At 44.8% G+C, this 21607-nt stretch overlaps 2 protein-coding genes across 3 annotated transcripts in view; one reads left to right on the plus strand and one right to left on the minus strand.

Annotated features, from left to right (window-relative positions):
* The first annotated feature begins 281 nt into the window (after positions 1-281).
* On the plus strand, positions 282-4739 carry TCFL5 (transcription factor like 5). 2 transcript variants are annotated; one of them, XM_069034018.1, is made up of 6 exons: positions 282-1162; positions 1865-2051; positions 2630-2789; positions 3507-3747; positions 4167-4308; positions 4666-4739. In XM_069034018.1, the coding sequence occupies exons 1-6, from the start codon at positions 429-431 to the stop codon at positions 4711-4713; spliced, it is 1512 nt and encodes a 503-aa protein (XP_068890119.1). In that variant the 5' UTR covers positions 282-428; the 3' UTR covers positions 4714-4739. The 2 variants fall into 2 exon arrangements, with proteins under 2 accessions (XP_068890119.1, XP_068890120.1); XM_069034019.1 differs by lacking the exon at positions 4666-4739 and having other exon boundaries at positions 3507-3676; positions 4167-4269.
* A 348-nt stretch (positions 4740-5087) lies between these two features.
* COL9A3 (collagen type IX alpha 3 chain) overlaps positions 5088-21607 on the minus strand; it is a 34148-nt gene continuing 17628 nt past the window's right edge. Inside the window, exons 16-32 of the mRNA XM_069034566.1 lie at positions 21435-21488; positions 20947-21000; positions 20607-20660; positions 19961-20014; positions 19192-19236; positions 18289-18342; positions 17882-17935; positions 15514-15567; positions 14535-14606; positions 11543-11578; positions 10153-10197; positions 9895-9927; positions 9372-9518; positions 8958-9012; positions 8088-8270; positions 7761-7838; positions 5088-7040 (exon numbers count right to left, since the gene is read on the minus strand). Coding sequence (XP_068890667.1) covers positions 6865-7040; positions 7761-7838; positions 8088-8270; positions 8958-9012; positions 9372-9518; positions 9895-9927; positions 10153-10197; positions 11543-11578; positions 14535-14606; positions 15514-15567; positions 17882-17935; positions 18289-18342; positions 19192-19236; positions 19961-20014; positions 20607-20660; positions 20947-21000; positions 21435-21488 — 1248 coding nt within the window. The 3' untranslated portion in view covers positions 5088-6864. The remainder of the gene's footprint in view (positions 7041-7760; positions 7839-8087; positions 8271-8957; positions 9013-9371; positions 9519-9894; positions 9928-10152; positions 10198-11542; positions 11579-14534; positions 14607-15513; positions 15568-17881; positions 17936-18288; positions 18343-19191; positions 19237-19960; positions 20015-20606; positions 20661-20946; positions 21001-21434; positions 21489-21607) is intronic.

Here is a 21607-nt window from a genome sequence, read left to right on the forward strand (position 1 = left end):
CCTGCCCGCCCCGGCTCCCCCCGGCTCCCCCCGGCTCCCCCCGGCTCCCCCCGGCCACCGGGGCCCCGCTCCCGCCCGCTCGGGCTTGCCCAGCCGCCGTCCGGGCGCTGTCTCAGGGGGTGTCAGGCCGCAGAGTGCCCGCAGCCTGCCCGCCGAGGCCGGGGCGGGGACAGGTGAAGGCCGTTTGTCGTGAGCGGCTGTGCTGGAGGGGGAGGGAGGGTCTCACCTGGGGGGGGGAGACATGGTCAGGGTGTCAGGTACCCCGCCAGCGGCAGCTTGGTCCCCACTCCGTTACCTCGCCAATCAGTGTTAAGTGCAATTTTTTCTGCCTTTTGGTTTTTTTTTAATGGATAGTACTGCCAATTGTTGAAGGTTTTACGGTTTTCTGTTGAAAGGGACATTGGTTACTGATTAGGTTTGCTGTAGCCATGTCAGGATCAGCCCCCGAGGAGCCTCAGACCATTCCTCAGAGCCCAGCTAGTGTTCCTGACCCCGCTCCCGTTGCTGTCGGACCTGGAGGCTCAAGTGACAGTTCCTTTGGTGAGCAAAACCTTGGCTTCGCCACCCCCGAGGCCAGCCTGGTGGAGATGATGGACATTGAGTACACCCAGCTGCAGCACATACTTTGCTCACACACGGAGGCGCAGAGTAGCGAAGGTGAAGTGGAAGCCAGGCTCAGCGCTTTCTCCTCGCCTGGCCCCTCTGCAGAACCCCCTCTGCAGCAGCCCTCCCCCAGCACCAGTCAGGACGGGGGCTCATCCAACAGCTCTGTGAACCAGTCGGTCTGCCCAGTTACCTGTCAGTCAGGGTTGCCTTGTGGGGACAGCTACTGGCCGAGTTCTAACCCACACCTGGGCTATGCTGACTTGCAGGAGCTCAGGATGATGTTACTTAGCGAGTCCAGCCTCCCTGCGAACCAAAGAGAGAAAGCGCCCAACAGTAGCTCTGTAGAAGTCTCGGGATGCAGTGTAGTGAAAGCTAAACAGGGTGAAAATTTCTTGGGGGAGAATAAGGAAAACATATTTGTTGAAAATTCGGCACTGGCACCAGAGGTTAGATCTAAACCTGCAGTAAGAGCTCGGTTGGAAGACAGATTCAACAGCAGCTCGACAGAAAACCCCAGATGTCAAGAACCCCAAGAATCTGGAGTAACTCTTAACAAGTGTGTTGCAATTACTTCTAGTTTCTGTTGTTAAACTATGTATCATGTAGTTCAAAAAGTGATTTGCTAAGTGAAACCTAGGAATAGTGGTTGTTTTCATACATGAGAAGGATGGGTTGGGCTTTGTTAAACTGTGCCATAAAACGTGGCTTCAACTCCACTGAGCTCAGCTTAGGCCCTCTGTTTATTGCATAAATGGTACAGCATGGAGTTCCAAAATTAATTACTTTACAACTTTATTCTTGATAGCATGTACTGTAAATAAAGGCAAGAGAACATTTCCTAGTTATAATATGCAGTTTGCTAAAAGCAAAGTAGATTTTTGATAATAATAGTAATAATAATAATAACAATTTATTCGGGTTATAATGTGGAGGCCTGACTATGGGGAAAACTTTGAGCAAAAATATTGTTTTACAGTCTAACCCTGTACCTATCTTAATGTGCTGACAAATTGTTTTATTGAGGCATGAAGCACCTTGTTACTGCACAGAATAAAACACCTGCTTGGCTGATATTTCTTTTCTTTTACTTGGTCCCTGAAGTGGGCAATATGGCAATAACAGTGATTTCTGTTTACAGTAAATGGAAGTGGTTTCTTGGTGATAGTTTCTAGAATATTTGTAGCTGTACTTTTTTTTCTGCACTCATTCTCAAGCAGTCAGCCTGGTATGTTTTCTGTTTGTTTGTTTTTGTTTAAAGTTTAGTGACATTGATCCGCCAGCCCTCAGAAGTGGTGGGTGTTCCTCTTCACCAGCAAGGGAACAGGTGTGCTGCACTAGGGAAAAATAAGGCTGTACCTGCCACACATTCCTTACCATTTACTTACCCGTTCTTTACCATGAATGCATGTTCTGCTGCTGGAGGTGCTAATCCTTCCCAAGCACAGGTAACTCTCCTCTGCCAAGTTCCAATGCTGATAGTATTACCTTACTAGGTGTAGTAGAATTCTGGAGGTTTGTGGTAGGGTGTGGCTGGGTTTTGAATAGGGATGATCAGAATGATCTGTAATGCAATTTATTTATTAATCTTTAAAACAATCAAGTCACTTCTGTGGTGTTTGTAATTACCTGTGTCCCAGTAGTGAGCAGTAGGCCATTAGATTTCTTTTTTTCTAGAGTTTATCAGTTTATCATCAGTTTCATCTGTGCAAGACAAGAAGGAGGCACCGTACCATTTTCTGTGGTTCCTTTCTTTCTAATTCATTTTGATGATAAAGATATTTCCCCCTCCACAACTTGCAGTAACCTCTGAAGCAAAAGTGATAGCATGGCACTGAGAAATGTCAGAGGTATCCCCAAAATTCATCACTCTGTCAAAACCTCATGGTTGTGTGTATTTGGGATTTATTCTGCCTGAAGAAGTAATTTAAGAAAGCAATTTAAGAAGCTAACAGAAATATATCAAAATAGTCTCATTTGTTTTAATGTATATAGTCCTGTAAGTATTTCCTTTTTGTTTTCAAAGACCTGTGGAACATCTTGCACTATTTTGGAAGCTGCCAAACATCAAGACCTTGGGATACCAAAGACATTCCCTTTTCTCTATCAGGAAGCTGAATCCACAAAACAGACAGTAGGTGCTATAAATAAAGCTTTGCCCGAGGAAGTTTGGATTAAAGTTGGAGGTAAACCATTTATCTTCTTCTCACTTAGTTTTCTCTTAGTCCTCAAGTCTTAATTTTTTTTCTGTGTTTGTGTCTTTTCTGGAATTAATATGATTTTAGTGAGTGTGGGAGGTGAAGTTTTTATGGCAGGGATGCTCTATAGGCAACTTGGGGCTAGATTTCGCAAAAAAAGTTCAACACCTATGAGTTTAGCTGTACTTTCAAAATTGTTTAGCACTTCTGTCTTGAAATGAGCAGGCTTGAGGTTACATAGTACCTTTGATAAACTGGGCCTTGGGTCAGTGACTGGTTTCTTTAGAATCACAGAATCATTAAGGTTGGAAAGACCTCCAAGATCATTGAGTCCAGCCTTTGACCGAACACTACCAAACCCCATGGCAGAGGGGTACATTCTTTGACCCCAAAGCTGATTGAGCAGATGCAGTCACTATCAAACTGAAGAACATTTTAAGGGCTGCCTCAAGTGCTCACCAAGGGCAGGCATGATCTCAGTGGGCTCTCTGAGAAAATAGAAGCTGTGTGGATTTTGGAATAGCAAGCAGTGCCCTAGATCTGCAGGACATGTCTTGCTGTAGGAATCAATGTGGGCCGGCAGTAAAGCTTCTAAGATTATTCCACATAAATAAAGCTCCAAAAAAGCTTTCCATGATCACTATTTTCAGGTTAGTGGGAGACTAATAAATAGGTCATTCTTTTCATCTTTATTTTTCCAACAAGACACCTTATGCAAGCAAGCCATAAACAGAAGTTGCAGCCGAATAAATCTGTTGGATCCAAACATGGATCGCAAACCTCTCGGTGAAATTCGGAATGCCCGGGACAACAACCAGAGCACTGCAGCTGCCCAGGGCCCCTGGCAGTCAGCACAGTCCAGCTCCAGTGTGCAGGTACAAAGTGGTTCCCAGGATGGAAGTGCCCAGAGAAGGGAAAGGCACAACCGCCTGGAGAGAGACAGGAGGTAATTCTGGGAGCAGGGGCCATGAAGCACGTTTTGAAGCCTGAAATACGGGTGCTGCAATACTCTGATTATCCAGAGTATATGTAAACTTGACATATTTTGTGTTAGCTCCAAGAAAAAGCAGTAGAAGAGGTGAGGGTTTTGTGTTTGTTAGAGGAAAAAAAAATCTATGTTTCATTGTGGTTGTCTTGTCTTTGTGTTTTTACTTTGTAAACAAACAAAAAGATTTCAAAACATTTCACCCGTTCTGTAAAGATAAGGTGACTTGTGTGTAACAAAACTAATACACAAAGCTTGTAGCAAGCAAAAAGCAGCCCCCAAAGTCCCCAGCTGGTAGCACATGTGAGTAGTGCTCCTGTTTTCTGTATGTTTCCCTTCCCTCTGGCCCGTGGTTGATAACCTTGGGTGTTTGCCTGCAGGCGCAGGATCCGGGTTTGTTGTGATGAGCTCAATCTCCTCGTTCCCTTCTGCACGATTGACACTGACAAGGCAACAACTTTGCAGTGGACAACTGCATTCCTCAAGTACATTCAGGAAAGGCACGGCGACTCCCTGAAGCAGGTTTGAAATCTCATTTCATTTTTGGTCTCGATAAAAAGGGGAAATGTTTTAAAGCTGTCATAATGTAGCTTATAACTGAGATGCAAAGCTTCTACTTGATGCTGTTTGTGAAGGACCCATCATATCCTTGAACCTTCCTTTAAATTTTTATTTTTTATTTCTTTTAGCTGATTGAGTTCACTAGTGAGAAATGACAGGCTGTCCTCAGTCAGTGTTTTCAAATCGGATTTCAAAATGAATTTTTTTTAGTTACCCAGTTCCTGAGCATGATCCTATTTGGACAACAATATAGAATTAAGGTTGTCTTCAATCATTCCTCCCCTCCTTCATTTTCTCTATTTTCTACCTCTTTCACAGGTTTCTGGTTGGTTCAGGCAGGGGATCACAGCTACATGCCCACACTAGATTGAGTGGGTGAGCAGAGTTAAAAGGCTACATGCCTTAAAAGCAGCTCCCATTCCCCTCAGCAGTAGTTGCAGCTCCAGAGTAAATCTGGCTCTGCCAAGAATTTTTAGGAGAGTGTGTATTGGAAAACCTGCTGGTATAGCCCCTCTTCCTTCCTACTGAAGGCACTAATGAAACAAAAGCATCCATCTCAAGTAAATATCTACATTAAATATAACATTTATTTTTTGTATTTCGATTTTTTTAGGAATTTGAGACTGTGTTCTGTGGTAAAACAGGCAGGAGACTAAAATTTGGAAGACCAGACTCATGTGTAATGTGTCCAGCACCGGAAAACCGCACGGCTATGGAGACCAAATAGCCTGACCTGCTCACCTTGAATTGTGTGACTATAGTCCAGACTGTGTTTTATTCTTTCCATTTACATGCTAACTAGGAATTTGAAAGTGTAACTTGTAAATATATATAAATAGAGATTTAAAGAAAATATTCTTTATTGCAAATGGAAATGGAAGTTAACTACCAGCAATGGAAATCAGTGCCCTGTTCAAGCGGCTTTGGGACCAGAAGCTACTAGAAAATGTCATGACTAAGTATTTTTACCCTTTAGTTGTACAAAATTCGCTTGTCATTCTGCTTTGGGGTCTTATTTAATTGTTTGCATTTAGTTTATTTTTCAAAGATGATGCAGTACAGAGTGGAAGAGTTGAAGAACATCTATCTGCTTGTTATTTTAATGAATTGATGCAAGCTCATTCTTCCAGTGTAAAAAGAAACTGAAGTTACCATATTATAATGGCCATTTTTCCATTTAAACTGAAAATATTGTATTGGTTATTTGGACAAGTGCATAGTTTCTAACCTGTGCATATTATGAATTTTGCATTTGCATACATATTTAACATAATTGGCTGCAAAGAGTAGTGCAATGGTGTTGGCATTTTTAAATTCAGTACTATTTTAATGTCTGCCACACAGCTGTCCAACAGGTTCTTGTGTTGTTACTTTAGACCAAAAGTGGTGTATTTTAAACAGTAGATATTTAAATGCACAAACTATTTTTATATTTAAAGAGAAATATGATGCTTCATTCATAGGCTTTGGCATATAGGACAGAAATAGAACTGTGTGTGAGCTGAGAGTGGTTTTATTAATTTTTTTAAATAGATGATGCTAGCAAGTTTTAAAGTATGAAAAGTTCTACCAAAATTAATACTGGTTTAAATCACGGGTAAGAACAATTGTGCAGCAATTTATGTCCAAACAGTCCTAGTAAAACCAGTTGTGGAAAATGGAGTTTAGCCAAGTTAATTTGATTTGTATAATGACACTTACACCATCACAAAGAAAAGGTTAAAAAAAATCTCCTTTTATTTTTACAACAGTTCATACAGGTGGTTTTGGCTGGACTTTAAAAGAGCATCCTTTCTTAGGTGGGGTTCCATCACAATTACTGTGCAAATAGCTGAAGTAGAGGTCATGAAAATGCTGTTACTTCATTTCCTTTGTTATCATATGGAAATACACAAAAATTCTTCCCTGGAAATTAAAATATTTACATTACTCCTTTTGCAGAATTTTCTTGCAAGAGGATTATTGTTTACTAGTCTTGGCAAATATTTGAGGTGCAATCTGAAAGTTTCTAACTTGCAGCCCAGATTTAAGCAATGGTCATTGCTTAGGCCAGAAGGTTAAAAATACAGGTTATTGAAATGCCTGATTGCCTTAACAACGTGTCTGAGTGCACAAACCTGCAGGACTGAAGTCAGTGGGAGCAGCACCCAGGAATTCAATGGAAAAGGCTCAAATTTTCTTAGCAAAAAGTCGTGATCTTTAGTACATGGGGGGGTGATGGTAAAAAGGAGCAATGCTTCCTCTTGCAGGTCTCTTGAGCAAAGGGAGGAAGGAAAGGTGAGGTTGTTTAGCAGTAAAAATTCTGGAAAATAATTGGGGGGAGGAAAAGATAGTCATAAAGCATCTTTTAATTAAAGTTTTCATCTGATGCTTTCTTTTTCATAGAACTGTGTCAAAGTCTCCACTTAATAGAATAGAAGGAGCATCTGTCCTTTTAGCACTAGAAGGATTCTGTTTTCTTACAATGCACTGTTTATTTAAATATTCAGTCACTTCTTCACTTCTTGTACTGTTGGTTTATGATTTTTTGGAAGTTGATGCTGCAATAGCTCCCATGCAAGCCGACGTGTCACATATTCCTGGAGTTCCCTGAGCCCCAATAGTCCCAGGAGTCCCAGGATCCCCTGGCAGCCCGGGTTCACCCTGAGCACCATCACGGCCGTTTTTAGTAATTCCAGGCACACCAGGTGGTCCTAAAGACGAGAGGGGAAAAGATTAAATGAACTATTTCCATCTCTTCTTTTTTAATATCTGTATATATGTGTTGCTTTTAGAGATCTTAATATACTTTGAGTGTCTGTACATCACACTTGTTATGGCCTGTTGAGTACAAGGTGTTTTTAATAAATTTACCCTGAATCTGGAGTACGTGCTTTGGATTTTTTATCCCTAATTTGGTCAAGGGATGTTTTGGTTTTGTGAGTGTCCTGGGTTAGAAGTTTATTGACATGGATTAATGCAATTATTTTATGGAAGATTCTGAGACAATGGGGTATAAATATTATAAAATTTTATGATATAAATTTTGTGGAAGAATTTAAGATAATATGGTTATAAATATTCTGGCTTTATGAAATTCTATCAGTGCAGAGCCTACTTTTGGTGCCTGCAGTTTATTCGTTGTACAGGTGTAATCCCAATTAGAAAAGCTGTTTTAACAGGTGAGCAAAATAAAGAATATTCTTCCAAGTTTCTAATAGATATTAATTAATTTGCATAAATTAATCTTGAATCTTTTAATAAAGGAATCATCAGGAAGCAGGCACCATCCTTTCCCTCAGTCTGGAAAGCCTCAGAGTTGTCACACACCTTTAAATTAGTGCTGATAATCTACTGCCACCAACATGCAGAGCTGTCCCTCCTCACAGCCTTTACTTCAGTGATGGAGCATTAAATTCTTTCCCCACACTTACCCTGAAGTCCTTGATCACCATCAGGCCCATCGATACCTTGGCCAACAGGTCCTTTATCTCCTTTTTCACCAGTGTCACCTTTAATCACAAAATTTCCACAGTGAGGTGTGCTCTGCAGCTGGAGCCAAGGACAGGAAGGGAGAGAACAAGAGAAGCTACCAATCCTCTCTGGACACTGCAAGGATCTTTGCTTACGTGGCACCCCTAAACTCCCACTAGAACTCCACCAAGGCCTGATCTCTTCTCCCCAGTGCTGAATTCAGGACAAGTTCAGAATTTATTTCAGTGGGCAAAGAAGAGAAGCAAATTGTTTCAGTCTTAACTTGCCTCTGGGTCCAGGATCACCGAGCTCTCCTGTTGGCCCTCTGTATCCAGGGGGCCCACGAGGACCAGGATGCCCAACACTTCCCGTGGTTCCAGGAGGACCCGGGGGCCCAGCTGGGCCAGGCCGTCCCGTCATTCCAGGAGCCAAGGGCTTCCTCAGGTTAGCAGCCAACTGTGCAATTTGCTCTGAAAAACACAATTAGAACCTGCATCTCCAACATTTGCACTCTTTGCTCAGGCAGAACTTCCTGCCACTGCTCCTGGCAGCAGGAAACATTGAATCTGTCCTTTCAGCTCACCTGTAGCTTCTGGGGTTTTTTTTCCATTTTTACAGAGGGAGATTTAATCGTAAATCTGCAGGGGTTTAAGCCATTGATTATTCCTGTTTCTAGAACCACTTTAAAGGCTGTCAAGTATTCTAACAAATGACACTTAAATAATTAAAACAAGCTTTCTGAAGCAAACTTTCAGAGTTTGACCTCATCTCAAAGGGGGAATATCACCTCCAAAAGCAAAACAGTCACTTTGAAGAAAGAAGGACACTCGTTGGGGCCTTGCTCCGAGGAAATGAGGTGCACTGAGGAGAGGTGAAGTTCAGAATTACACAGGTTAGGGCAGGAGGTCAAACACAACGCCTGCATCAAAGCTGCTTTCAGTGCATTTTGACCATTGCCATGATGAACCATTTAAAAATACTAATTTTAGAACACTGAAAGACGTCCCCAACAAGGTGACCTGAATAATTTCCTTACGTTAAAGGCCAATGTATTTTTTTCTTATCAAGACAGAAAATTAACAAATCTCAGAAGCCGTCTTATGCTCAGGATCTACTCATCTGGTAATTAAAGTCAGTTTTCTCTCAGTAATACTCACCGTTTATCATTTCCCCACAGAGTTCTCTGATGTGTTGTTCACTGGCCTCTTTGCCCTGCAATTAACAGAAGAATTTGTCCTTATACAAACATCCTTATCAGCAACCAGCCCTGGCAGGAGCTTCAGGACACAAAACACATTTCCAGGAGCTCGGGAAGCAGCACAGGGTCCTGCATGAAGAGCAGAGGGTTCTTTCCCCTCTTCAAAAGGTGACAGCTTCCCCTCAGAACTCTGCTGTACAAATGGCAGAGATTAATTTTAATGTTAGGCCAGATATTTAATCTGCGGTTTATTTTGCCTTATTTTTGCCTGTTGAAATCCAAGGATTATTTTTTGGATAGCATCCAAACCCCCCGATCCATTTATTCACTTCACAGGCTCCCTGGCTGTGCCACAGAAGCAGGAGACACTTACAGGAGGTCCAGGTTTTCCCGTGATGCCAGGGACACCCCTCTCCCCTTGGTGACCCATGGGTCCTGGATGTCCTGGGATCCCTGGTGCTCCAGCTGTCCCATTAGGTCCTTGGACACCTTTTGGACCAAGTTCTCCTCTTTTTCCTGGCTGCAGTGAAGAATAAAAAAGCCCATAACCACATAAAGTGGAAGACATGGTCCATTCTTTTCTCCTGGGGGTTAAAGACTTTATTCAGGTTTCCTGAACAGATCTGGGTGATCATATACATTTCTTACATCCTAAGGGTATTTTTGCATATATAGGTCATGATAAGAGGAGTCTTTGTTGCAGCAGAATTATCAAACATATTTCAATATTTTCAATGCCACAAACCCCCATTTTGCTCATAGATTTTATAGCATGATTGTGAGGAAAGGCTGCTTCTAGGGAATGACACCAGAGCAGAGTTTATTATCTAAAGATGCAATAGTCATGTTTACTCCTAAATCCTTTGGGGCATGAGTCCCCAGTGTCTGACACTTACCTCTCCTTTTTGGCCAGGAGGACCAAAGGGACCCTGTAAGAAAGGAAAGAGAGATAAGAAAGAGTGATTCATTCAGAAAATGCACATCTGAAACCCAATCTCCCAAGCTGCTGTGACGTGCAAGGCTTGGGTTGCCCTCTTTCCACAGCAGGGTTGGAGATTTTGGGTGATTAATTCTGACTGACCATAGTGATCCATGGTTTTCTGGACCCATCTGTTATTTGAGAAGTCAACTCTACTGAATTTAAGGACACCTACCAGCTCTCCTTTGTCACCTGGAAGGCCGTCTGCTCCAGCAATGCCCTGAGAGAGAGACCAGAGTTAACACTGCACCAATTAGTGCTGACAGCAAGGATCACCCTGAGGCCTGGATAGCCTGAGGGAGTTGGGGGCTCTCAGCAGCCACCCAGCAGGAGGAAGCTCTCTCTTCCCAAAGCTGAACTCCACAGAAGCTGTTCCCCTGCTGATGAGGGCACGGGTGGCACAAGGCAGCTGGCACAAGAACTGGGTGCCCTTTGCAACAAACTGGGACCTTGCTGAAAGGCTGAATTCACACAGATGAGACCCCTGATGGGTTGGCCATGAAAGACATCCACAGGCTGGCACTGGCATTCCTCAAGCACGGAACCTAAATTTCAGGTCCCCCTGCTCTGTGTCTCACAGAAAATGTGGGTGTGCAGCCACAGCCAAATGTTGAGTGTCTCTGCTCTCTTGGCTTCCTGAGCAGGGTCCCAGGAACAACAGCTTCATCCCACCCTCAAACTGCAGTGATCCATCACTTGGTGAGGAATATCCCTTTCCACTCTTGGGGACAGGAATGCAAGAGTGGCTGAAGCTCTGGTGACATCCATTGTAGCAGCCAGGCCAGGGAGCATCACTTTGCTGATCACCTCCAGCCAGCAGCTGCCTGAGCAATCTGAGCATGGCTGGGGTGACACAAATCCCTGCAATCACTGTCCTGCCCAAGGCAGAGCTGGCTCATCACACTGTAATTACAGCACATAATGAACATTGTTATGGTGACTCCATGGCTTTCCAGAGGAAGTTATTCCAAGACAAACAGAGATCAGGTTGGTCTTTCCCCTTAGCAACAGAACAGAGACCATGCTGATACTGATAAACCAAACCAGGAAGGCTTGCTAGGAAAGCCTCATTTTCTGCAAGAACACAGTCATGCATTAATAAAAGCCATATATTTGATGAAAACTGGCCCAAAAGCTCATTGCTGAGATTAAACCAACCATGGAAGTCGAGCAGCAAAAAGGAAAAGATTAAACTAGTTCATTAGTGTGCCAAGCTTCAAGGTTAGGATGAAATATCCTTCATCAGGCACATGAAGGTGAGGAAAAGCTGCAATTCTAAACTTAACTTGGGTGAGGAATTTGATGTGAGGAGCTCCTGCAAAGACCCTTGTGGCCACAAAACTCACAGCGAGGGCCTGGTGTTTGTATCACAGCATTTTCAGGAGTCTCCATTAGAACAGACAACACCTGTGCCAACGCAGGGAATGTTGGACCAAAGAGGATTTTGGTTTCTGCTGCAGAATATTTTCATTTGAGGGAGAAAAAGCCATTTGTGCTGCCAAAGGCTGTGCCTGAGGTTTGGTTTAAATGCCTCTGCTGACAACAGCATGAAAGCTACCACTTACCTGGTTCCCCTTGGGACCAGGAACACCAAGAGGACCCTGAAAATAAGTCAGAGAAAGAAGGCAAATGAGCTCAAACTGTAACTTTCTGGTGAATTCCTGGTGAGGTCAGACACTCACTCAGCAAGGGGTCAGGAATCAGTCTCCCAGCTGCCAAGTAAGAGGGTACAAATCTCATTCACACTTCCTAGAAATATGAAATATGCAGCTCTGTGACACTCTCCACAGCCCCTGGTTTGTGTTGTGGGACAATTTCTCAGCCTGTGATGTGGATTTATTCATGGTATAAAACCAACAAGAATATTTTCATACCACAAGGGCAAAAAGCCAAGATGCTTTTTCAAGGCTTTATTAGACTGTCAGTTTTCCTAGGACTTAGAATGAGGTGCTCCTGATTTAAAGATTGATGGAACAACATGGCCATAGGGATAAAAATACATTGAGATGATGAACTGATTATCACCCCAGGAATAATCCAGGCAATTTGAAAAATCATTCCATCTTTATCTACCTGACATTCACAGAGAGGACATGAGACATTTTCAGCCCTATTTGTGACTTTTCTGTTCCACAGAGGAGAGCCAACAAGGAGTTCGGGAGAGCCCCTGATTTTTTTCTCTACTGCAAAATCTACATGAGAAATTCAACCATTTTACCCTTCAAGCAGGATTTCTACAGCACTCTCATCAATCTGGCATCTGCAAACTGATCTTTTTTTATTAACTAGATCTAGAGATGGCTCAGCAGAACAGAATCCTTGAGGAGGACAAACACATGGAACAAGGACATGTTATTTTGCTCAAGTCGAGCACTAAGGTAAAAAGAAGGGGGATTTCTATTAATGAAAAATAACTCAGAAAAACAGACAATGGAATGTAGAAATGCAAGAGTGGCTAAAACTGCTTATAATACTCATTTTATGTTTGCTGATGGCAAAAGCAATATATTCCTTTCTGAACATTTTCATCTAAATTTATACCTCTGACTTCACAGTCTCAAGGCTCCATGGAAGTTTATGGCAATAAAACACAGTTCAGTCACCAAAGACCAAGTTCTGCAAGGAACATTCCCTCAAAGACAAGCTTAGCCCAGAGGATTTCCATTCAAAACTATAATTCACTGCAGTGGTAATTCCTAGCAGCAGGAACAAGGAGTTTAGGACTGCCAGCCCCATGCCTTCACATGTGTTTCATCTGATCAGTTAAACAAAACTCATGTTTTTGACCAAGTATTTAGTGCTTCAGTAGGGAGCCCTAAATACCCCAGGTGGCTGCTGGCATCCAGAATCCTCAGGAATTTGATCATAATAAAAATCCTTAGGAAAAATATTTGTCTATTGCTACCTCAGTCAGCAACAACAGTCAAATCCTTCCCCTCCCCATATCCCACTCCAGCAAGACGGTTGATGTATTTTATTTCAATGCTATTTTATATCTTTCAGTCAAATGCACTAAACCACTCATATTTTTCATGCCAGCAAACACATTTAGTGAAATGCTGGTTTATGTTCCTGGCCACAGTCAGTCCAAGGACTGTGGAAAAGCCTGTCAGTACCTGTTAGCTCAGGCATGAGGGGATTTTTCTTTTTTCACAGAAAAGCCTCAATTGATTTCAAGAGAGTTTGACGAGTTGGCTGCAGCTGGGACAGGGTAATTGCATCGATCCTGTGTGTGCAGTTCTGCTCTTTATCCACGCCAGGACCAGCAGTAAAGCAAACCCAGGGCAGATCTTGGGGCTCTTTGTGTGTCCCCAGCAGCTGCCACCACCCCCAGCAGGACAGGACGTTTGTTTAGGCTATAAAAACACAATCTGAGGGTTTAGGCTCAACCCAGCCCCACCACGGTCACCACTAAACCATGTCCTCAAATGTCACATCTACGTGTTGTTTGAACACTTCCAGGGATGGTGACTCCACCACTTCCATGGGCAGCCTGTTCCAATGCTTTAACAACCCTTTCTGTGAAAAAAAAATCCTAATATCTAATCTGACCCTCCCCTGGTGCAGCTTGAGGCCATTCCCTCCCATTCTGAACAATCAACAATCACATCTTAGAGTAACTACACTGAACTTCAGAGCCAGAAACCTAGATTATTTTTTATTGCTTCAAGCGTAACGTTTTCCCTCCTTCTGCTTGGAGCAGCTCCCTGGGTGCTTCATGCAGGGGCCTCTTCCCCTCTGAATGTACATTTTTCACCACAGCAAAGGCCTGAATGCAGTCAGAGCCCCACAGCTCCACAATAACCCTCCTGTTTCACACTTCCAGCTCGCAGTCACTCCAAGAGGCTTTTTTAAACCTGCCTGGAGCCAGCACAGAAGGGCCATTGTGGAACCCCCGTGGTGCTGCTGCCGTTCCTTACACAGACAGCAACTTAAAGCTTTTTTTAAAAACCTTTCACCTTAAAGCTGGGGAGAAGGGAGCTGGTGAACACACGGCTCCTGTTCTCCTGCAAGCCCCCAGCAAATGCTGTTCACTTTGCCCTGCTGGCTTCTTTTCAACGAGAATGAACTCATTTAAATAAAAAGTCACATTTATTGTGAGGTGAGATGGCCAGGTGTGCTGCTGTTCAGAGAGAAAAGTCACTGATAAAACTGTAATTAAAAAAAAAAAAAACGGAGAGTCTATTCAAGCATCTGAGTAACAAAAATTAATGAATCAGCTTTCCTGTGCTCCCAGGGAGTGAGGCTTTGGTGGAATCAGTGTAAGGAGCAGGGAAAAATCCCAAACACTCTATATTTTGGCTAGGATAGGGCCTGGAAATTTCTTTTAAACAATCCACCCTGTCTGAAAATAGTGGGAGTTTCTGAAGTGAAACAGAAACCAGGAACAGAAGGGACAGGATGCACGAGTCCTGCTCCCCACCCGAGGGTCAGACTTGGGCAGCCTCAGGGTGTGCAGGACACCCAACACACATCAGCTACACCAGGTTTTGGGCCCCTGTTATCCTCTAAATTCCCATCCCAAACAGGAATTAGTCACAGGTGTCTTGTTCTTACCCTGTCACCTGTCTCTCCACGGATCCCAGTCGGGCCAGGAAGGCCAGGCTCACCACTGGCACCTTTGGGCCCCTGTTGGGGAAACAACAAAAACCAAGCTACAGCTTACAGTGCCAGGAAACCCTGCACCCTTCAACACCCTGAGAGTTCACCAGCCTCCATAACGTGTCCAGAAAGGTTATTTGTCTTGGATGATCTCTCTCCCTTCCCTCCCAGGACCTGGGGACCACTTGTGTTGGTTGGTACAGCTCATTCCAGCTTCTGTCCTGGCCCACGGCCGAGGTCAGGCACATGCCAAGGTGCTCCAACCTTTGGCCTGGGTCTTTCATTAATAAACCTCTTAAAATTAATAAACCTTCAACATCTGTGATCCCACCAAGTGATGCTCCCCTCAGCCAGTGTCAGTGGGGAGTGGAGGTCCCATTCCCTTGGAGAAGGGAGGGAGAAATACTGGAGTCCCCGGTGCAGCAAAAGGGAGGAGGAGTTCACTGAAGAAATACAGGCTGAGTGTGGTCCAGATCAAGGAGAAATTGAGGTGTCCCTACAAAACTCAAAAAATCATAAAACAATTTGGGTTGGAAGGGAACTTAAACATCATCTTGTTCTACCCTCTGCCATGGGCTGGGACACCTTCCACCTGACCAGGGGGATCAGGGCCCCATCCAAGCTGGCCTTGGACACTTCCAGGGATGGGGCAGCCACAGCTTCTCTGAGCACCCTGTGCCAGAGAACAGGCTCAAAACTCAATCCTGCCCTTTGCAATAAAACACTAAATAGAAATTGCGCCTACAGGCAGCTTATCTGGCTTTGTGCTCTTTCTACCATCCTGTGGTAATGAAGGTGTTGCACTGGTTCTGGCAAATGGAAAGACATTTCTTCCTTTCCCTCATTGCCATCACCCAACTGTCTGGCCAGAGGTGTGCAGAGAATACTGATCTGCCAAAACACAATGCCCATAATCACCCCTCTCAGCACCGACCTGGAAACCTCGGACACCACGGGCTCCTATGGGGCCTTGGAGGCCGAGTGGTCCCTGGAAAGAGAAAGATCAGCTTTGGTAAGGAGAAAATTTAGGGCCAGGTAAGTCACTTGTGTAATTAAACTGGCAGAGAGAGAGAATGTGCAGTTCTGTGCTGCAGGACTGCCCTATGGCACTGCTGATGAACCACTGCAAAGTTGTGTCTGGTGTTTGCTGAGCTTTGCTAATAGCATTGTTATTAGCAGAACGGCTCATTTGTATAATCAGTGCTTAAGAACATACCATGCTCATGAGTAGAAAAGATCAGGGACAGCAAAGATTGGCAGCGTGATAGAGCATAGACAACATCCATTAGAGGGATCTGCTATCCCAACATTATGCTTTTAATTGATTGCAGGAAACTACTGCAAAACATGTGCTGCAGGCCCTTGGAAATGAAAAATGGCAATTGCATCCATTTGCAACCATCCTTGGTTCCAGCAATGTAGAAAAAGGCAGCAGTTTATGCTGTCAGAGCAGAGGCTTTTAAGAGCTCGCCAGACAGAACATGAGCATTACCATTAGGAGTCCCTATTGCTTTCTCCTGAGAAAAATCACATCTCCAATAAAGATCTTGGATGAAAAAAAGAAAAAACCCTAAGTAATTTAGGCATTTAAATCCCATTTTGTAAACTGTCTTCTTGAAATAGATGCCTTCAGCAAGCTTCTGTCACGAGGCAGGGCTGCAGCTTTGGCTCCTTTCACTGCCATCCCTCCTGGGTGGAGCATTCAGGGACACAAATAGGCCTCAAACTGGCCACTGAAATGAAGCAGCAGCATCCTCAAAAAGCTGAACAACTGCTCAGAAATTTTCATGGTTACTGCTTCCACTTTTGTTTTCTGCTTGTAGTTCAGTAAGGAACTTTGAGAATTAAAAATACAGAGCTCTAAGAAAGTTGAGTTAAATTGCACCAAAAATGACTCTGCTGAGCTGGTGGTGGGAGTTGGAGGGACCTGAGAGGCTCTGAGAAACCCTTGGTACGCAGAGCTAAAAAAACCCCAAATTGTTTTGAGCCAAACAGCCTTAACACTGGAAAAATCCTGCACCTCTCTTGGAACAGCCCAGTCTTAACTAATAAATTATGATTCTAATAAAACAAATCAGAAATGAGAAACCCAGGTTAGACATAACCATGGGTTCAGCTGCTACTGCACCCCTGTCAAAACTCTGCACCAACACAATTAGCTCAGCTGCTTTTGCTTTTTGGCTGCAGTAATGTGGTACCTTTTGTGAGGCCAGCTACTTTGATGAGAAATTGCAGACATAAAAGCAAACATTATTAATACAGTTTATTTCTAAAGCTGATTTCCCTCTCCTTGGGAGTTTAAGCAGCAGCTGCTCACAAACAATAAATCATGCAGTTCAATTTCTTCCAAGTGGCACATACCAGAAATCATATTAGACTTGCTGTAGGCTCCTGGATTTCAAAATGAGATTAAGATGGAAAAAAAAGGGTAGGGAAGGTGCAGGAAAGGAGCGGAAAGGAGCAGGAAAGGAGCGGAGCGGAGCGGAGCGGAGCGGAGCGGAAAGGAAAGGAAAGGAAAGGAAAGGAAAGGAAAGGAAAGGAAAGGAAAGGAAAGGAAAGGAAAGGAAAGGAAAGGAAAGGAAAGGAAAGGAAAACCCCAACAAAACCACTAGAAGATCAGATCCAACCCCGAAAGCAGCACTGGCTGGGGAGTGGCAAGATGAAAAAGGCACCCAAGCATTTTTAGTAGTGGGATCAGAATTAGAGTTTTACCCTCCTTATTTGTTATCATCTCTATATTTGTTATCTATATAGTTATTAGATGATAACTATTTGTTATCATCTCTGCTATGGAGCAGGGACACAGCACGGAGCCATGCAGTTATTCCCAGTTTTGTTGTAAGCATGCCTTCAGGTTTTGCAGGGAATCCCTCTCCACTGCTCCAAGGAAAGAGATACAGGACTGGGGAGGATTTCAGGTGTCATGTGCTGGTGGCAAAGTCCATTGCAATGGCTTCCCAGGAGCTCTGCTTCACTATGCCTCACTTCAGCACAGGCAGAACCTTCTTATTCCTATTTAATGACTGTCCAGTCCCTCCTGCCAGACTGTGGCACTTCCACAAACCTCCTGGACAGCTGCAGTTTGTTCTGCCAAGCAAATGGGAGGGATCGCTTGGCATTTGCATGGAGCTGTCAGAGAGAATAGGATCTGACCCAGCTTGGGGGAGGAATTTCTCTGCTGCCAAAGCTCCCCAGAGACAACACAGAGAGAGAAAGTGGCCTTTTAGTGTAGCCAGAGAGTGACACCCCCACACAAACCCTAAATTGGCACCTCTCTGGTTTACAGCCAGCTCTGTACTTACAGTTGCTCCTCTGGGTCCTGGCAGACCTCTCTCACCAGGAATGCCAACGTCGCCCTGGCAGGGACACCAAAGTCAGCTGTGATATTTAGGAGCCCTTCCACCCTTCCCATCCTGCTGGGACACATTCCTGGATCCCAGGCTGCTCAGTCCCAAACTCCTCCCCATCTGCCAGCCCACAGCTGGTGGGTTTTGCCCAGTACCTGTGCCCAGCACCCTGCCCAGCCAGCTCAGTGCTCCCTGGGGAGCTCCACACCAGTGTGGAAAGCCTGGAATCCCATGGGATTGCAGGTGCTGCATCACTGGAAGCTTTATTTGTGCACGGAAGCAGCACGTGAGCTCCAGCTCCCCAGTTTGGTTTAAAACTCACCCAGCAGAGCCCATTCAAAGTGTAAATGTGGGACACTTACAGGGATGCCTGGCTCTCCAGAGGGACCTGCCTCTCCCATCTCTCCAGGGCTGCCCTGCAGAGCACAAAGCAAACACTCAGTTAGGGCATCACTTCAGGGAGTCATTTCTGTCCTACCTGAAGCAACAAAGGGAGGAGGGAGCTATAACCTGGATCAGGAAATAAAAACAGCTTTAAACTTTCACAGTTTTAAGGCAAAACTCTCAGCACCAGAGAACAGGTGAGCTGCACACCCTGTCCTGGGACCAGTGACCAGGGAGGGCTGCCAGCCCCAGGGCCGTGTCCCCATGTCCCACATGAGGCAGGGATGCCAGGACGCCCCATCCCATTCACTCCTGCATCGCCTTCATGTCAGGAGCAGATTCCTGCACCACCTTCCTGCAGCGTGCTCTCCTCCCTGAGGATTAACAGCAGTAATGATGCAGGTGCAGAGGGAAGAATTCATAAAGGAGAGGGACAGGGAAAAAGAAACCTCTCAGAACAGCTTTGTGCTGGACTGCTGTGGTCTGCCTGAGGTTTTCTTTTATCTCACAGGTGAGTGTCAATCTAAAGCTCCATTAAAGTTTTTCTCCTGAGCTGAGGGAAAATCTGCAGAAGGCAAGATGAGATAATCCTGCTCCTGCTTGCAGGTGCTCAGCTTTTGATTCCCAAAGATGAAGCCTCCTCCTGTGACTTTGGCAAAAGGATGAGGTTTACTAAACCACTGATGACTCTCCTGTGTATCTACTGTGTCTTTCCTGAACCAGCTTCCAGCCCAGTTATTTTACCTAATTCCAGCTCCTCAGGCCCAGCAGAAATACAGAAACCATCACTGTGGGGTAAGTCCTCCTCATCTCCCAAGGCTAAAAAGTCTTGCTGTGACCAGTTTCCCCACCAGACCCCATCGTTAGAGAGATTCACTTACTGGTTCACCCTTTGAACCTTTAATACCTGCTCTTCCAGGCAGTCCCTGAAAAAAAATTATATTAAAGCAATGTCAGAAGAAGTGATTAAATTTGTTATTCTGGTCTGATTTGACACACAAGGAGCGACCTTTGCTTGAAGTAATGGAGGGTTTAGACTTCTGCAGCTTTCACTGTGAAAATTATGACTTCAATGTCTCTCTTGCTGCCCTTGCAGCTCCATGAACACTAATCCTGGGCATGAGAGCAAAGAGCAGGAATATACAAATAGACCAGCAGCAGCCACATTTTGCACAGCAGAAACCTCTCTCCAGGGGTGTTCAAAATATTCTGTAATACAGGAAGAAAGGAATACTTTATCTCTTTTAAACAGCTGGAAGACTGGAGAGATGAAACATTTTGCCAATAAGCGCTGGAGTAAGGCAGGGACAGAGCTCAGGGTATTATATCCCAGATCTTACCTCCCTGCTTAAGGGATGCACATCAGTGGGATGTGAAAGAGAAAATCCCTCTCAAGTTTAGATTTTAAAGAGTCAGAGAGGCCAACAGCCAGGGAAATACTGTGTGGTGCTGCTCCAGGTGTTCTCCAGTTCTGTCTGGCACACTCCTTCCCTGTCTGCATGGTGGGAAAAGTGCATTTCTTCTTGGCTTAACTAGAGCCCCTTGTGAAACAACCCCCAGAATGACCCTCCCCTGTGCCCAGGAAGGATCTCTGCAGGCACACCGAGCTGCTGGAACCCCCAGAGGTGGCAGGTCCTGCTCCATACTCACAGGAAGTCCATTTGGCCCCTTCTCTCCAGGAGCACCCATGGGAGCCGCATCACCCTGTGGATAGGGAGAGGTTAGGAAGGATCCTCCAGCACTGGGAAATGGCCTGGCACACGTGGGGGACACATTCCCAAACAGGCATTTGTACTTTTCTCCCTCCCCTTATGCACAGGACCAAGAGCTGCTGTGTCTAGAGGAGTGAGCACCCACTGGACAGGAGCGCCCAACTTCCTGCAGCTCCCAGCCTTCCCTGGCAGCACATGCTCAATATTCCTGCAGGATCACTGTTCAAGAACCAGGCAACAGTACCTGACAGCACTTTGTCTCCAGGCAATTAAAATCAACCCTGTCAAAAGCTCTGAAAAGGCATCTCGGAAGGCCTCAAGTCAGTCAGAAGGAACCACTGAATCCGGGGACACAGCTGAGTGTCCCTGCACACATCACATGTGCACCTTCCTTCTTTAGGGAATTCCCTTGGGATTAGCTAATAGGAAAATTTCACTCTTCTTCACTAGTGACAATATTACAAAACTTTTTAGAAGCAAAAGCCTTTCCAGCCAAGCTTCTTGATGAGCATCAGGAGCTTTGCAGCACTCCCAGCACAGTCTCAGGAATCTTCCCTGCAGTGTTTAAGTAGGACTTTACAAACCTTCTCACCATCGAGTCCAGGAGCTCCATCCCGCCCATCCTTGCCAGGCATTCCCTGCAAACATGGACAGCACATGTTTAGGTCAGGAGGAGGCTCTGTGGTTTGCAAAATACATTCACATCAAAGAAGCTTTTGGAAATGAGTCCAGCTGCAGTTGCACTGGGAGATTTTTCATTAACAGCAGTACAACTGGGACTTAGTCCAGCTGGGATTACAGAGACCCACAGAGCAGAAATCTGACAGCAAAGATGGCACGAAGCAGCTCTTCTCCTATTGTGTTTTAGCTCCTCATCTGCAAGCAAGACAACAGCAAGATCTGCATCCTACTTAACTGACTTACAGGTTCTCCTATGAGTCCACGAGCCCCTGGGTTTCCTTTTGGTCCAGGTTTACCCTAGAAAACAACAATAAATCCTGTGTTAACCTGTGTAAACCTTATGAACAGTCAACAAAGACAATACTCAAATTCTGTAGGGACACTTCATTCTGTTTCAGCTGGCTCCTCTCTGTCCACATAGATATGGAGGTTGTTTTGGGCACACCAGGAAACTGGTCCAATGGTGGATACAACACCTGATCATTTGAAATTCTTGATCATTTCAAGGGATGGGGATGTAAGATCTGCTCCCTGTGCTCCAGGCTGTAGCAGCACTTGGACACCTTATTGCTCAGGCATCTTTAGTGAGAGTTAAACATCTCATTTTTGAGATGATACTTCCATCTCTTTCAAGCAAACCAAGGGGGCACGAGCCATAATAAACCTATGGAACAGAGTCTTTGGAATGTCACCTCCCAGACTGGAGCAGAAGGGTGTTTGACTGCACTTACAGTGTCGCCTTTGGGCCCCCGGAATCCCTGAGGTCCTTTGCTCCCTTGGTCTCCCTGTGACAGAGGAGGAAAAGCCATTAAGCATCTCCATCAGACAGTGACAGAGATTGATGCTTTGAGGTGAAAAGAGGAGGTTTTTGTGCTGTTTGCTGGTGTCAGCAGAGGTGTGAGCA

Source organism: Aphelocoma coerulescens, chromosome 20, assembly GCF_041296385.1.
Source record: "Aphelocoma coerulescens isolate FSJ_1873_10779 chromosome 20, UR_Acoe_1.0, whole genome shotgun sequence".
NCBI classification, from domain to species: Eukaryota; Metazoa; Chordata; class Aves; order Passeriformes; family Corvidae; genus Aphelocoma; species Aphelocoma coerulescens.

Bases quoted from the DNA above. Each gene is read 5' to 3' on its own strand.
- TCFL5 (XM_069034018.1), top strand. From the start codon at position 429: ATGTCAGGATCAGCCCCCGAGGAGCCTCAGACCATTCCTCAGAGCCCA. The intron at 2,052-2,629 runs GTAACTCTCCTC...TTGTTTTCAAAG, and splicing joins CTAATCCTTCCCAAGCACAG to ACCTGTGGAACATCTTGCAC. The intron at 3,748-4,166 runs GTAATTCTGGGA...GTTTGCCTGCAG, and splicing joins CGCCTGGAGAGAGACAGGAG to GCGCAGGATCCGGGTTTGTT.